This window comes from Rhinopithecus roxellana, chromosome 14, assembly GCF_007565055.1.
Source record: "Rhinopithecus roxellana isolate Shanxi Qingling chromosome 14, ASM756505v1, whole genome shotgun sequence".
NCBI lineage: Eukaryota > Metazoa > Chordata > Mammalia > Primates > Cercopithecidae > Rhinopithecus > Rhinopithecus roxellana.
This window is the reverse complement of record NC_044562.1, coordinates 78,343,027-78,355,241: the sequence shown is the minus strand read 5'-3', so window position 1 is coordinate 78,355,241 and position 12,215 is coordinate 78,343,027. Positions and strand designations below refer to the sequence as shown.

General features: G+C 37.7%; 1 protein-coding gene across 7 annotated transcripts in view; it reads left to right on the top strand.

Moving 5' to 3' along the window:
- The window catches only part of UBR3 (ubiquitin protein ligase E3 component n-recognin 3), a 282,358-nt gene that overhangs the window by 54,811 nt on the left and 215,332 nt on the right, over nucleotides 1–12,215 (top strand). For all 7 annotated transcript variants that reach the window (XM_030916531.1, XM_030916525.1, XM_030916526.1 and 4 more), the window contains exon 5: nucleotides 604–653. In XM_030916531.1, the coding sequence (XP_030772391.1) occupies nucleotides 604–653 (50 nt within the window). The remainder of the gene's footprint in view (nucleotides 1–603; nucleotides 654–12,215) is intronic.

The window sequence follows — 12,215 nt, the reverse complement described above, 5'->3', positions numbered from 1 at the left end:
ATGGTTTAAAACTAAAAAGAGATCCTTCTGAAACACCATTTGTAATCACTGTGTTGAATCTTAGTTTTCAGTGGATCATTCCTATTGAAGTATCAACCTATTTGGTCCAAATTTATTTAAGATAAATGTTGGAGGCTGGGTACGGAGGCTCATGCCTATAATCCCAGCAGTTTGGGAGGCCGAGGTGGGTGGATCACCTGAGGTCGGGAGTTTTGAAAATAGCCTGGCGAACATGGTGAAACCCCGTCTTTACTAAAATACAAAAATTAGCTGGGCATGGTGGCAGGCGCCTGTAAACCCAGCTACTTGGGAAGCTGAGGCAGGAGAATCGCTTGAATCTGAGAAGTGGAGGTTGCAGTGAGGTGAGATTGCGCCACTGCACTCCAGCCTGGGAGACAGAGCGAGACTCCCGTCTCAAAAAAAAAAAAAAAAAAAAAAAAAAAAAAAAAGATGAATGTTGGACTTTGCTAAGATAACTGTTAGAATGAAGTGTCCTAACATAACAAAACTTGGCTTTTTGATATTTGTATTTCTCAGAATAATTCGAAAATAAAGCAATATGTAGCAACTATGAAGGACAACTATTTTTCTTCTCCTCCAAAGGTTTTGTAGGTGCAACAGGAACTTTGGGACAAGTAGATTCTTCAGATGAGGTGAGATTTAAAGTTCAAAACTTTTTAAAAAGTATAATTTTATACTTTTTAAATACTTTTTTATAAATTTACTTTTTTATAGTTCTAAAACTATATAGATTTGTAAGCATTATGTAGTTTAAGTTTTTAATTCTATAGACAAGGACACTGAAGCCGAGAATGGCTTCTGGGAAGCCTAGATCACACAATTACTTAGTAACAGAACAAGGTCTGTAACTAGATTTTTACTTCTTGTTTATAATTCATTTTTCTTTTTCACAGTTTAAAAGTGGGTAAAAAGAGGTAGAGATTTCTCCTCAGAAGCTATCCCCAAATTTACCCATATAGTTTTCATATGTACAATGAAATTATTTTTGAAAATTTTGCTAAGTTTAAGATAATTTATTAAAAGACTATGAAATGAAACTGTTTTTCTAATCTCATAATAAAGTTACATTTTGCTTGTCAAGGATTTTTTTTTAACTATGTGCGGGGAAAAAGACCATCGATTTGAAATTTCAATTTTTACAGTTTTTATTAATAATATGAATAATAAATCATTATTATATTTCTATATTTTATTACATAATTTATAAGAGAAGAATTGCTGTTACATATATTTGCTTATAATCTTGTTGCTTATACAATTTAAATTTTATATTTCTAATACATTTAATTATTAAAATCTAAAAAATAAAATTACATTTGAACATACATACCTTTTTTCTTTTGGAAATTCATTTTGAGTTGATAATATAATGTGAACTAAGCCAAATATACTCCTTTTAAAGGGATGGTTTCTGTTATGGAAGTCTTGTAATTGATTTAATACCATAACATTTAAATTTTACAGTTTTTCCCCTCTAAAGAGGCTTTCACAAAATGTTACATTTTGTGGAGTCTCATTTTGGGAAATTTTCAAGAATTTTCATCAGATTGGAGAGGCAGTTTATTATGCTGTGTAGGAGTTTGACTCTGGAATTAGACTGCCTGGGTTTGAATTGTGGCTCCTTTACCTTTACCTATTAGTAGTGTGACCTTGGGCAAGTGTCTTAACTTCTTCATGTCTAAATTTCCTTATCTGTGAAATGGAGATAATAATAGTACTTATTTCATGAGAATATTATGAGGATTGAATGAGTTAATATATGTAAGCACTTAGAGCCCTGGTGCCCAGCATATTGTAAACACTGTATGTGTGTTAAAGAAATAAAATAGAGTCATTAAAAAAACTTATGTAAGTGGTTAGCTTATAAATTTTGCTTTTGTTTTGTAACAAAATAACTTCTGAGAATCATATTGTTATATTGACAAATGGGAAAAACTTTCTGATGTTTAAAATAGACTTTCAAAAAACATGTAAACATTATTATTTTAACTAAACTGTAATAATACCATTTTGAAGATAGGGGAGGGGAATGGTGGGAGTAAGAATGCTAATTCTTCATATGCCAAAGAAGGAAGTAATTGATAATAGACATGTAGTTTGAAACTGTTTTTCTGCTTTAAGGGCATTTTGTGGGGAGGTGAAATGGCCTTTTATTAAAAGGCGAGTTCTTGGATTAGGAGTTGAATATGAATGGATGAATGAATGGGCACTTCTTTAGCTAAAGCCACCTGGGCAGGAGTCTTATATCTGTAGCCAGTAGGAACTTTAGACAGCTGTTGCGTAATGAAATGGTTTGGTCATTGTTCAGAGCACTTTGTTAAAATAAGCATCTTGACTTGATTTAGAACAACAAAAATCTGTGGTCTTAAGTTTATATTTATGTGGTAGGTTAGAACCGTCATATTATTGTAGCATGTCTAGCATTACATATCCAACAGGCTTGCCAACAATTTTACTTTATTTTCATGAATTGAATTTTATTGCTGGATATGTAAAAAGTTGATCTTCAACATAGATGCTTTCTCCTCTGTCTAGGAAAGAAGTAACATTCATTTTTATCTTGGCCTAAACTTTCCAGATTAGCATTTGAATTTCCCGTGGAGACTTCCATTGTATACAACTGCATTGCAACAACATTGTATTTTATGGTTGGGTGCTAGAAGGACATCCTTGTGTGTGTGTGTGTGTGTGTTTGTGTGTGCACATGTGTGTATTGAGGGGCTTTTGAATCTCTTCTAGAAGTAATTTCTAGGATGATATCAGATAATTTGAAATATTGCCACTTTTTTGTTCATTACTGTTGCTTCTAATCTGTCCCTTTTAGGTCCTCAGTTCTGTTTCCCACCTCCATCCTCAAGCAGGCCCCAGTGGGATCTGTTGTTTCTCCCTTTGTGTCCATATTTTCTCATCATTTATCTCCCACTTAAAGTGAGAATATATGGTACTTGGTTTTCTGTTCCTACATTAGTTGGCTAAGGATGATGACCTCCTGCTTCATCCATGTTCATTCCTCTTAGATTCTGTTTCAGCAACTTCTGTGTATAGTATGCTTTATGTAACCATTTGTTCCTTAATTATGATCATGTCTCTGTGTGAATATCATGGTAAATACTTTTTGGTATTAACAACTTTAAAATACTTTATTTCAACCCCTAGTCTCTCATAGTGCATTGTTTTTGTTATAGCTGAGAAGATTTACTTTTAAAGCATGTGATGTATATTTGATACATTTAAGTAGTTTAGACTCTTTGACCTTTATTTATTTGTTTATTTTTTTGAGATAGAGTCTTGCTACATTGCCCAGGCTGGAGTGCAGTGGCATGATCTTGGCTCACTGCAACCTCTGCTTCCTGGGTTCAAGTGATTCTCCTGCCTCAGCCTCCTGAGTAGCTGGAAATACAGGTGCCCTCTACCATTCCTGGCTAATTGTTTTTGTATTTTTAGTAGAGATGGGGTTTCACCATGTTGGCTGGGCTGGTCTTGAATGCCTGACCTCAAGTGATCTGCCTGCCTGGGCCTCCCAAAGTGCTGGGATTATAGGCGGGAGCCACCGTGTCCAGCCTCTTTGACCTTTAAATCATACATTTATTAAACTTTTCATTTATTTATTTATTTATTTATTTTTTTGAGATGGAGTTTCACTCTTGTCGCCCAGGCTGGAGTACAATGGTGCGATCTTGGCTCAGTGCGACCTCCACCTCCTGTATTAAGCAATTCTCCTGCCTCAGCCTCCTGAGTAGCTGGGATTACAGGCACCTGCCACCATGCCTGGCTAATTTTTGTATTTTCAGTAGAGACGGAGTTTTGCCATGTTGGTCAGGCTGGTCTCGAACTTCTGACCTCAGGTGATCCACCTGCATTGGCCTACCAAAGTGCTGGGATTATAGGCATGAGCAACCGTACCTGGCCGTTGATTTAAAAATTTTTTTTTTTTCCTTTTTCAACTTTTAGGTTCAGAGGTACATGTGCAGCTTTGTTATATAGGTAAACTTGTGTCACAGGGGTTTGTTGTACAGATTATTTATATTTCATCACTCAGGTACTAAGCCTCGTACCCAACAGTTATTTTTTTCTGATCCTCTCTTTCCTCCCACCTTCATCTTCAAGTAGGCCTCAGTGTCTGTTGTTGCCCTCTTTGTCCATATTTTCTCATAGTTTATCTCCCACTTAAAGTGAGAATATGCAGTATTTGGTTTTCTGTTCCTGTGTTAGTTTACTAAGGATGATGGCCTCCTGCTCCATCCATGTTCCTGCAGAGGCCATGATCTTGTTCTTTTTTATGGCTATGTAGTATTCCATGGTATATATGTACCACATTTTCTTTATCCAGTTTACCATTGATGGACATTTAGGTTGATTATATTTTTTTGTAGTCTAAAAATATTTGGCCAGGCATGGTGGCTCATGCCTGTAATCCCAGCACTTTGGGATGCTGAGGTGGGAGGATTGCTTGACCAGCCTGGGCAAGATGGTGAGACCCTGTCTCTAAATAAATAAATAAATAGAAAAGGAATTTTTTTTTTTTTTTTTTTTTTTTTTGAGACGGAGTTTTGCTCTAGTTGCCTAGGCTGGAGTGCAGTGGCGCGATCTTGGCTCACCACAACCTCTGCCTCCTGGGTTCAAGTGATTCTCCTGCCTCAGCCTCCCGAGTAGCTGGGATTACAGGCGTGCACAGCCACGCCTGGCTAGTTTTGTATTTTTGGTGGAGATGGGGTTTCTCCATGTTGGTCAGGTTGGTCTTGAACTCCTGACCTCAGGTGATCTGCTCACCTCGACCTCCCAAAGTGCTGGGATTACAGGCGTGAGCCACCGTGCACTGCCCCAGAAAGCTAAACTTTTTATAGTTTATATATTGATCACATTTTCCAAAGGGATAAAAATGGGGTCATTTAGGCATTTGAAAACTTAAGAATTTGAAGTAGAGTTGTTTAGTCAAAGTATCTACTGTATTTTTTTTTTTTTTTTTTTTTTGAGATAGGGTCTTGCTCTGTCTCTCAGGCTAGGGTGCAGTGGTACCATCATGGCTCACTGCAGTGGTGTACCATCGTGGCTCACTGCAGCCTCCACCTCCTGGGCTCAAGCAATCCTTTTACCTCAGCCTCCTGAGTAGCTGGGACTACAGGCGTGCACCACCAAGTCTGGCAAATACACACACACACACATATATACATATATGTGTATATATATAAAGGTTTTGCTTTATGGTTTTAAACTTATTGTCAAGTCTTGAGTTAGAAAAGTCGGCTGGGTGCGGTAATCCCATCTCTACTGAAAATACAAAAATTAGCTGGGCTTGCTGGCACATGTATGTCATCCCAGCTACTCAGGACGCTGAGACAGGATAACCCCTTGAAACCTGGGAGGCAGAGGTTTCAGAGCTGAGATCGCACCACTGCTCTTCAGCCTGGACGACAGAGCGAGACTCCGTCTCAAAAAAAAAAAAAAAAGATAGGTAAGTCATGTGATAAACAAAACCAAAATGAAAATTAGTGTCAAGCAATTCAAGGGTTATAAAAATTATGAATGCTTGAGCTAAAAGGGACCATATAATTCATCTTGTCTTATTTACGGATGAGAAAACTGAATTCCATAGAATTAACTGATTCACTCAGGCTAGTAAATGCCATCTAGTTAGTGGTGGAGTTGAAACTGGGCACTAGTTCTTCCATCTGCTGGTGTAAGTGTTTTTTCTATAAAGTGGATAAACCATGATTGTCATTACTATTGCTATGCAGCAAATTTGCCCAAAGCTTTATGTCTTAAAATTACCATTTTATTTTGCTCACTATTTTATGACATAGGAACGTGAGAATGGCATCTGGGCAGTTCTCACTTAGGTTATCATATGTGGTTGCAGTTAGTTGTTGGCTGCAGCCATAGTCATCTGAGGGCTTCACAATGAGATGTAGATCTAAGATGGCTCACTCACAGGGCTGATAGTTGATGTTCAGCTGGTTGTTGATCAGTATGATAACATGTGGTTTCTTCAGCATGGTGGTCTCAAGTTGGACATCTTACACAGTGACTGACTTCTCCCGGGCCAACAGCCCAAGAGTAGAAGCTGTAGAGCCTTTTCAGAGCTAGTCTTGGAAGTTACATGGTGTCACTTCATCCTTTTTAGGTATAAAAGAGTTGCTAAAATATGTCCAGATTCAGTGGGAGGTGATATAGATCCCACCTCTTGATGGGAAGAATGTCAAAGAATTTGTAAACATGTTTTAAAACTTCCACAACCAGGATATGACATTAGCCATTCTTTTCCCTGGATTCAGTTGATAATCCAATAGTGGGTAGTGATAATAGCTAAATAATGTACCAATAATGTCTTATAAATTTTCTATCTATTTTAGTGGCACTATCTCTTGGGAAAAACGACAACTGGTAAAGTCATGTCATTTTAGCTAGTAATGGCTATTACAGAGTTTTAATGAAAATCAAAGCTTTTTTAAGTATAAGAGTTACTATTGTACATCAAGAGAATAAAAGCTTATATTTACATTGTAAGGTATTTTGTTTTATTTTATTTTATTTTAATTTTATTTCGAGACAGAGTCTTACTCTGTCACCCAGGCTGGAGTGAAGTGGCGTGATCTTCGCTCACTGAACCTCTGCTTCCCGCGTTCGAGCGATTCTCCTGTCTCAGCATCCCTAGTAGCTGGGACTACAGGTGCATGCCACCACACCCAGATAATTTTTGTATTTTTAGTAGAGATGGGGTTTTGCCATGTTAGCCAGGCTGGTCTTGAACTCCTGACCTCAGGTGATTCACCCACCTTGGCCTCCCAAAGTGCTGGGATTAGAGGTGTGAGCCACTGTGCTCAGCCTGTAAGGTATTTTGGAGAGTTGACTTTTTTTGTTTGAGACGGTGTCTTGCGCTGTCGCCCAGGCTGGAGTGCAGTGGCCCGATCTCTTACTACAAGCTCCGCCTCCCAGGTTCAGGCCATTCTCCGACCTCAGCCTCCTAACTACAGGTGCCCGCCACCATGCCCGGCTAATTTTTTGTATCATTAGTAGAGACGGGGTTTCACCGTGTTAGCCAGGATGGTCTCGATCTCCTGACCTCGTGATCCGCCCGTCTCGGCCTCCCAAAGTGCTGGGATTACAGGCTTGAGCCACCGCGCCCGGCCCAAAATATATTTTTGAATTTAATTACTAATGAGGCTATAAAACTACTGTGACTCTTTCGCTAATCTCTTTTTTGGGTTGTATATCCTGTTTTAATCTGGTTTGTTTTTTATTAATGGAAAACATTATTTTATTAGGACTCATGGCCTACATGGAATAAAAATTTAGCTGATGGCTAGGCATCATAAGCAAAAGCAATGTTAATTGAGTTTGTGTGATTTATTTGGAGAGAAAGATAAAAATTCCCATCAACCCCTTTAAAAATGAATATGATTATTATTAAAATTTGCTTTTACGTTTGTTCTTAAAGTATTTTTAAACATATATTAAAATGGTCAAAATACAAGAATTAATATAGAATAGAATAGATTAAGGTGAAAATAGATGAAGGGATAAGATAGATGGAAATAGGATGATACAGGAAGAGTACTTAGATATAGATGTTCTTGAATAAATAACTATTTTATGCCATTTAAATATTCATTAAGGCTTTTAAAGTCATGTTGCGTTTTATTTGGAACTGTAGGCACAAATGACATATTTGCTTTAGTATTTATATTTGAAATATAATGAAGAGCTAGATGTGGCTTCAGGATTAGAATTTCTACATATTACCTTATAGGCTCATGGGATTATTAAGCAAACCCTTTACATAATTTTATTCTTGTAATTTAAGATATTATATATAAAGGAAGATAGCATGAGAATAAGTGGACAATGACATTTTAATTACTACTATAGAGTAGGAATTGTAACAATTAAAAGATGTTTTGGCTGGGCGAGGTAGCTCATGCCTGTAATCCCAGCACTTTGGGAGGCTGAGGCGGGCAGATCACCTGAGGTTGAGAGTTCGAGAGCAACCTAACATGGAGAAACCCCATTTCTACTAAAAATATAAAATTAGCCAGGCATGGTGGTGCATGCCTGTAATCCTAGCTACTCAGGAGGCTGAGGCAGGAGAATCAATTGAACCTGGGAGGCGGAGCTTGCAGTAAACTTAACATTGTGCCACTGCACTCCAGCCTGGGTGACAGAAGGAGACCCTGTCTCAAAAAAAAAAAGCCAAAAAAACCTGAAAAGAAAACGTTTACATTTAGCCCTCCCATCCAAAGATGATCAGTGTTTATAAATTTTGCTTGTTTACTTTTATCTTTTTTCCTGCATACTGTTACATAATTGAGAAATAATCACTTTGCAAAATAAAATAAGTTACTGTGTAGATATACTTTGAATATTCTTGTCTTTATTCAAGACACAATCCAAGTGAACGACAGCTTTCCAAAAATAATAGCAAAAGTAGGACAATTGAAATAAAAAATCAGAGATACTTTTCATAAGTGAATAGGTAAAAGAAAAAAGGCTGGGCATGGTGGCTCATGCCTGTAATTCCAGAACTTTGAGAGGCCGAGGCAGGCGGATCACTAGGTCAGGAGTTTGAGATCAGCCTGGCCAATGTGGTGAAACCCCGTCTCTACTAAAAATACAAAAATTAGCCCCGTGTGATGGCATGCACTTGTAGTCCCAGCAACTTGGGAGGCTGAGGCAGGAGAATCGCTTGAATCTGGGAGGCGGAGGTTGCAGTGAGCCAAGGTCGGGCCACTGCACTCCAGCCTGGGCGACAGATCAAGACTCTGTCTCAAAAAAATAAAAAATAATAAGAAAAAAAGTTAATTTTACTTTTGGAGGCATAAGGTTTAAATTTAATTTGGTATCATCAATTACGTTATGGTGAGGGTAGGGCAGGGAATCACATAAACTGTTGGTGGGAAAGGCCTTAGAAATATTTAATGTATTCCTTTTCTAGTGCAGGAATTGATTTTACAACATTGCTCACAGTTGGTAGGCCTCTCCATAAACACTTCCAATCGTAGGGAGCTTACCTAGTTTATGAAGCAACTTATTCGCTTGATAGCTCTAATTATTAAAATCTTCTCAGTATTGTGTTAAATATTGTAACTTTCGCATATTTCTTGTTTTGCCCTCTAGAAAGATTTTTATTTCCATATGACAGTTTTAAATATTTACTTTTAAATATTCTCTGTTGTGCATAGTTCTTTCTTTTCACTATCTAGTAAATTCATTTTCTTTTAAAATCTATGTCCCGATTCAGTGCCAGTGATGGGACATCTTTTGATAAGCATACTATGTCTTCATTTAGGTCTAAAGCTTTTTTTAAGTTTTTTTTTTAGCAGCTATCCTGAATTTTTGGCAGGAGCCACAGAGGTCAAACAAAATGCCCAGCATTTCCCCCTGGGCCCCAGCTTACAGCTGACATGTTAGAACTCCTTTCTAGCGTTATTCTTGTGAAGCTGATTTAAAGCAGTCTGATTATAGAGGCTTACATAAATCTTCAAGTTTCATCTTATCATTCTAGTCTTTTAAGATCTTTGACTTTCATTTTTATAAGGTGACATATTAAATATTCCTTCTAGCCCTGTGTAGTCTGTGTTAATATTCTTTGAGTATTGTTGTAACCAGCTTTGAATTTACCTGACTTCTTTTTATGAAGCTCACATTTTTTTCATCTGTCTAGAAAATCCATCAAAAAAAGAAAGGTTAATTTAGGTTGAGAAATCATCTGTAGATTTAGCAGATTGGGAGTTTGAATCTGTTTTTCTTGGATTTTCTTGTCTCATGTCTTCTTGTTTCTTTTCCAAAACGATTTGGACCTGTGTCCATATTTTGTGCCTGAAACACATGTAGCAATAGTGCCTACTTCCCTGTTCAGGGACTATTTAAGGTCTGAAAAGTTCCTGAGGGCTGTACAAATGCTGTCTGGTTTGAGATTGTATTTGATTTATTTCCTCTCGTCAGTTGGACCGTCATCTTCTCTTAGGGTCCTGTACTGCTTCCTCAGGTACAAATGAACCTCAGCTCCACATCATGAATTTGGAGGAATGGGAAATTGTGTTTATGATAACTGTTTTGTTTTCATTTTCCTTAATGCCTGAATGCCCCACTGTTGGGGGTTATTTCTGTTTGTTAATAGTATTGTACTTTCGGCCGGGCGCGGTGGCTCAAGCCTGTAATCCCAGCACTTTGGGAGGCCGAGACGGGCGGATCACGAGGTCAGGAGATCGAGACCATCCTGGCTAATACGGTGAAACCCTGTCTCTACTTAAAAATACAAAAAACTAGCCGGGCGACGAGGCGGGCGCCTGTAGTCCCAGCTACTCGGGAGGCTGAGGCAGGAGAATGGCATAAACCCGGGAGGCGGAGCTTGCAGTGAGCTGAGATCCGGCCACTGCACTCCAGCCTGGGTGGCAGAGCAAGACTCCGTCTCAAAAAAAAAAAAAAAAAAAAAAAATAGTATTGTACTTTCTAAAAATAAAAATATAGAACTTATAACTGATAATATAATAATCTATTACTGTTGGAGCAAGTAGTTTTGGAAATCAGACTTGTATTTTAAAGAGATGTTTATTAACTTAAAACTGCAATCCATATTTATTGTTGAATAAATAGAAAATAAATATTAACAGAAAGATATTACCTAAATCTCTATCACTTAGTGGTGACTAACTGTAAACATCTGACATTCTTGATTTTTAAAATTTTTTCTTTTTCTTTCTCTTTTTTTTTTTTGAGATAGAGTTTCATTCTTGTTGCCCAGGCTGGAGTGCAATGGCACGATCTCAGCTCACTGCACCTTACCCCTCCCGGGTTCAAGCTATTCTCCTGCCTCAGCCTCCCGAGTAGCTGGGATTACAGGCATGTGCCACCACACCCAGCTAATTTTGTATCTTTAGTAGAGATGGGGTTTCTCCATATTGGTCAGGCTGGTCTCAAACTCCCGACCTCAGGTGATCTGCCCGCCTCAGCCTCCCAAAGTGCTGGGATTACAGGCGTGAGCCACTGCGCACAGTCCTGTATTACGACTTTATAATGTCTGACATTCTAACAGATTTTATGTATGTTATATTTTAATGGTTTCACGCTGTATATACTCCTGTATTACTTGCTTTTCTCATTAATGACAGTTTTGAACATCTATAAGAAAGAATATACTAACAGATTTTATTTGTGAATATTATCAATACTTAAGTAATTTCATACTGCATATGCTATTTTAAATAGCATGCTTTTCTCATTTATAATAATAGTTTTTGAACATCTGGTCACAATGAATATAGAGCTCCAGCATTGTTTTTCTTTATATGGTACAGGTGTGCTTTTATTTATTTACCTAATCATCTTCTATTGGAAACCAAAGACCTTTTTTTTTTTTTTTTTTTTGCCATTATAAATAACATTGTGATGAATAAATATGCATATAGTCCCAATTCACTTGTCTGATTATTTCTTTGGGTTAAATTCTTAGAACTGGAATTTCTGTTCCAAAGATTACCCAATTGCCATTCAGGGAAATTTTACTACTGTATATTCTCCCCATTGGTATATAAGAGTACCCATTTTCCCACCAGCTCAGATGCACATAATCTCCCTTCCTAGCTGTATTTGATATCTAACATGATGTTAAGGCCAACTCAGTGGTCCATGTTTTCAGACTTTTGTCTTTTGCCTTTGCTTATGCTGTATTCTCTTCTTGGCATGACTCTGCCCTCCTTTGCTTGTCTAATTCTACTTGTCCTTTAAGTATGTAAGGTCAGGAAGCTTACAAAACTTCATATTGCCATGACTATCACTTGATCAAGGATGCTCTTTTCATAGGAAGTTTATATTTGAAATTATGAAATAATCCTCATCTGGGACATAACATGTTTTTCCAAGTTTGCTTTTTCTCTCAGGTCTTAGAGAACAAGTTTCATAAATGGCTATTAGCTGAAATCTTAAATTTCTGAACCCTCTGAGCCCTGTAGTATGCTTTTACATTCCTGTGTCTGTTTTCTGTCTTTTAAGGCTTCATATTTCTTTCTCATTAATTTCTCCAGCAGCAAGCTGAGAGTGTCAGAGGAGGCGGAGATTGTAGTTTGACTGTCAGTTCTGTTACCAGGTAGATGGCCAGAGAGGCCTGGCAAAGGTAGAGATTAACAGGGAAGACATACTGAAGTGCCCAGTAAATGCTGAATGACTGAGCTAAGTGGTAGCTCTGGAAAACCCCAGAGAAT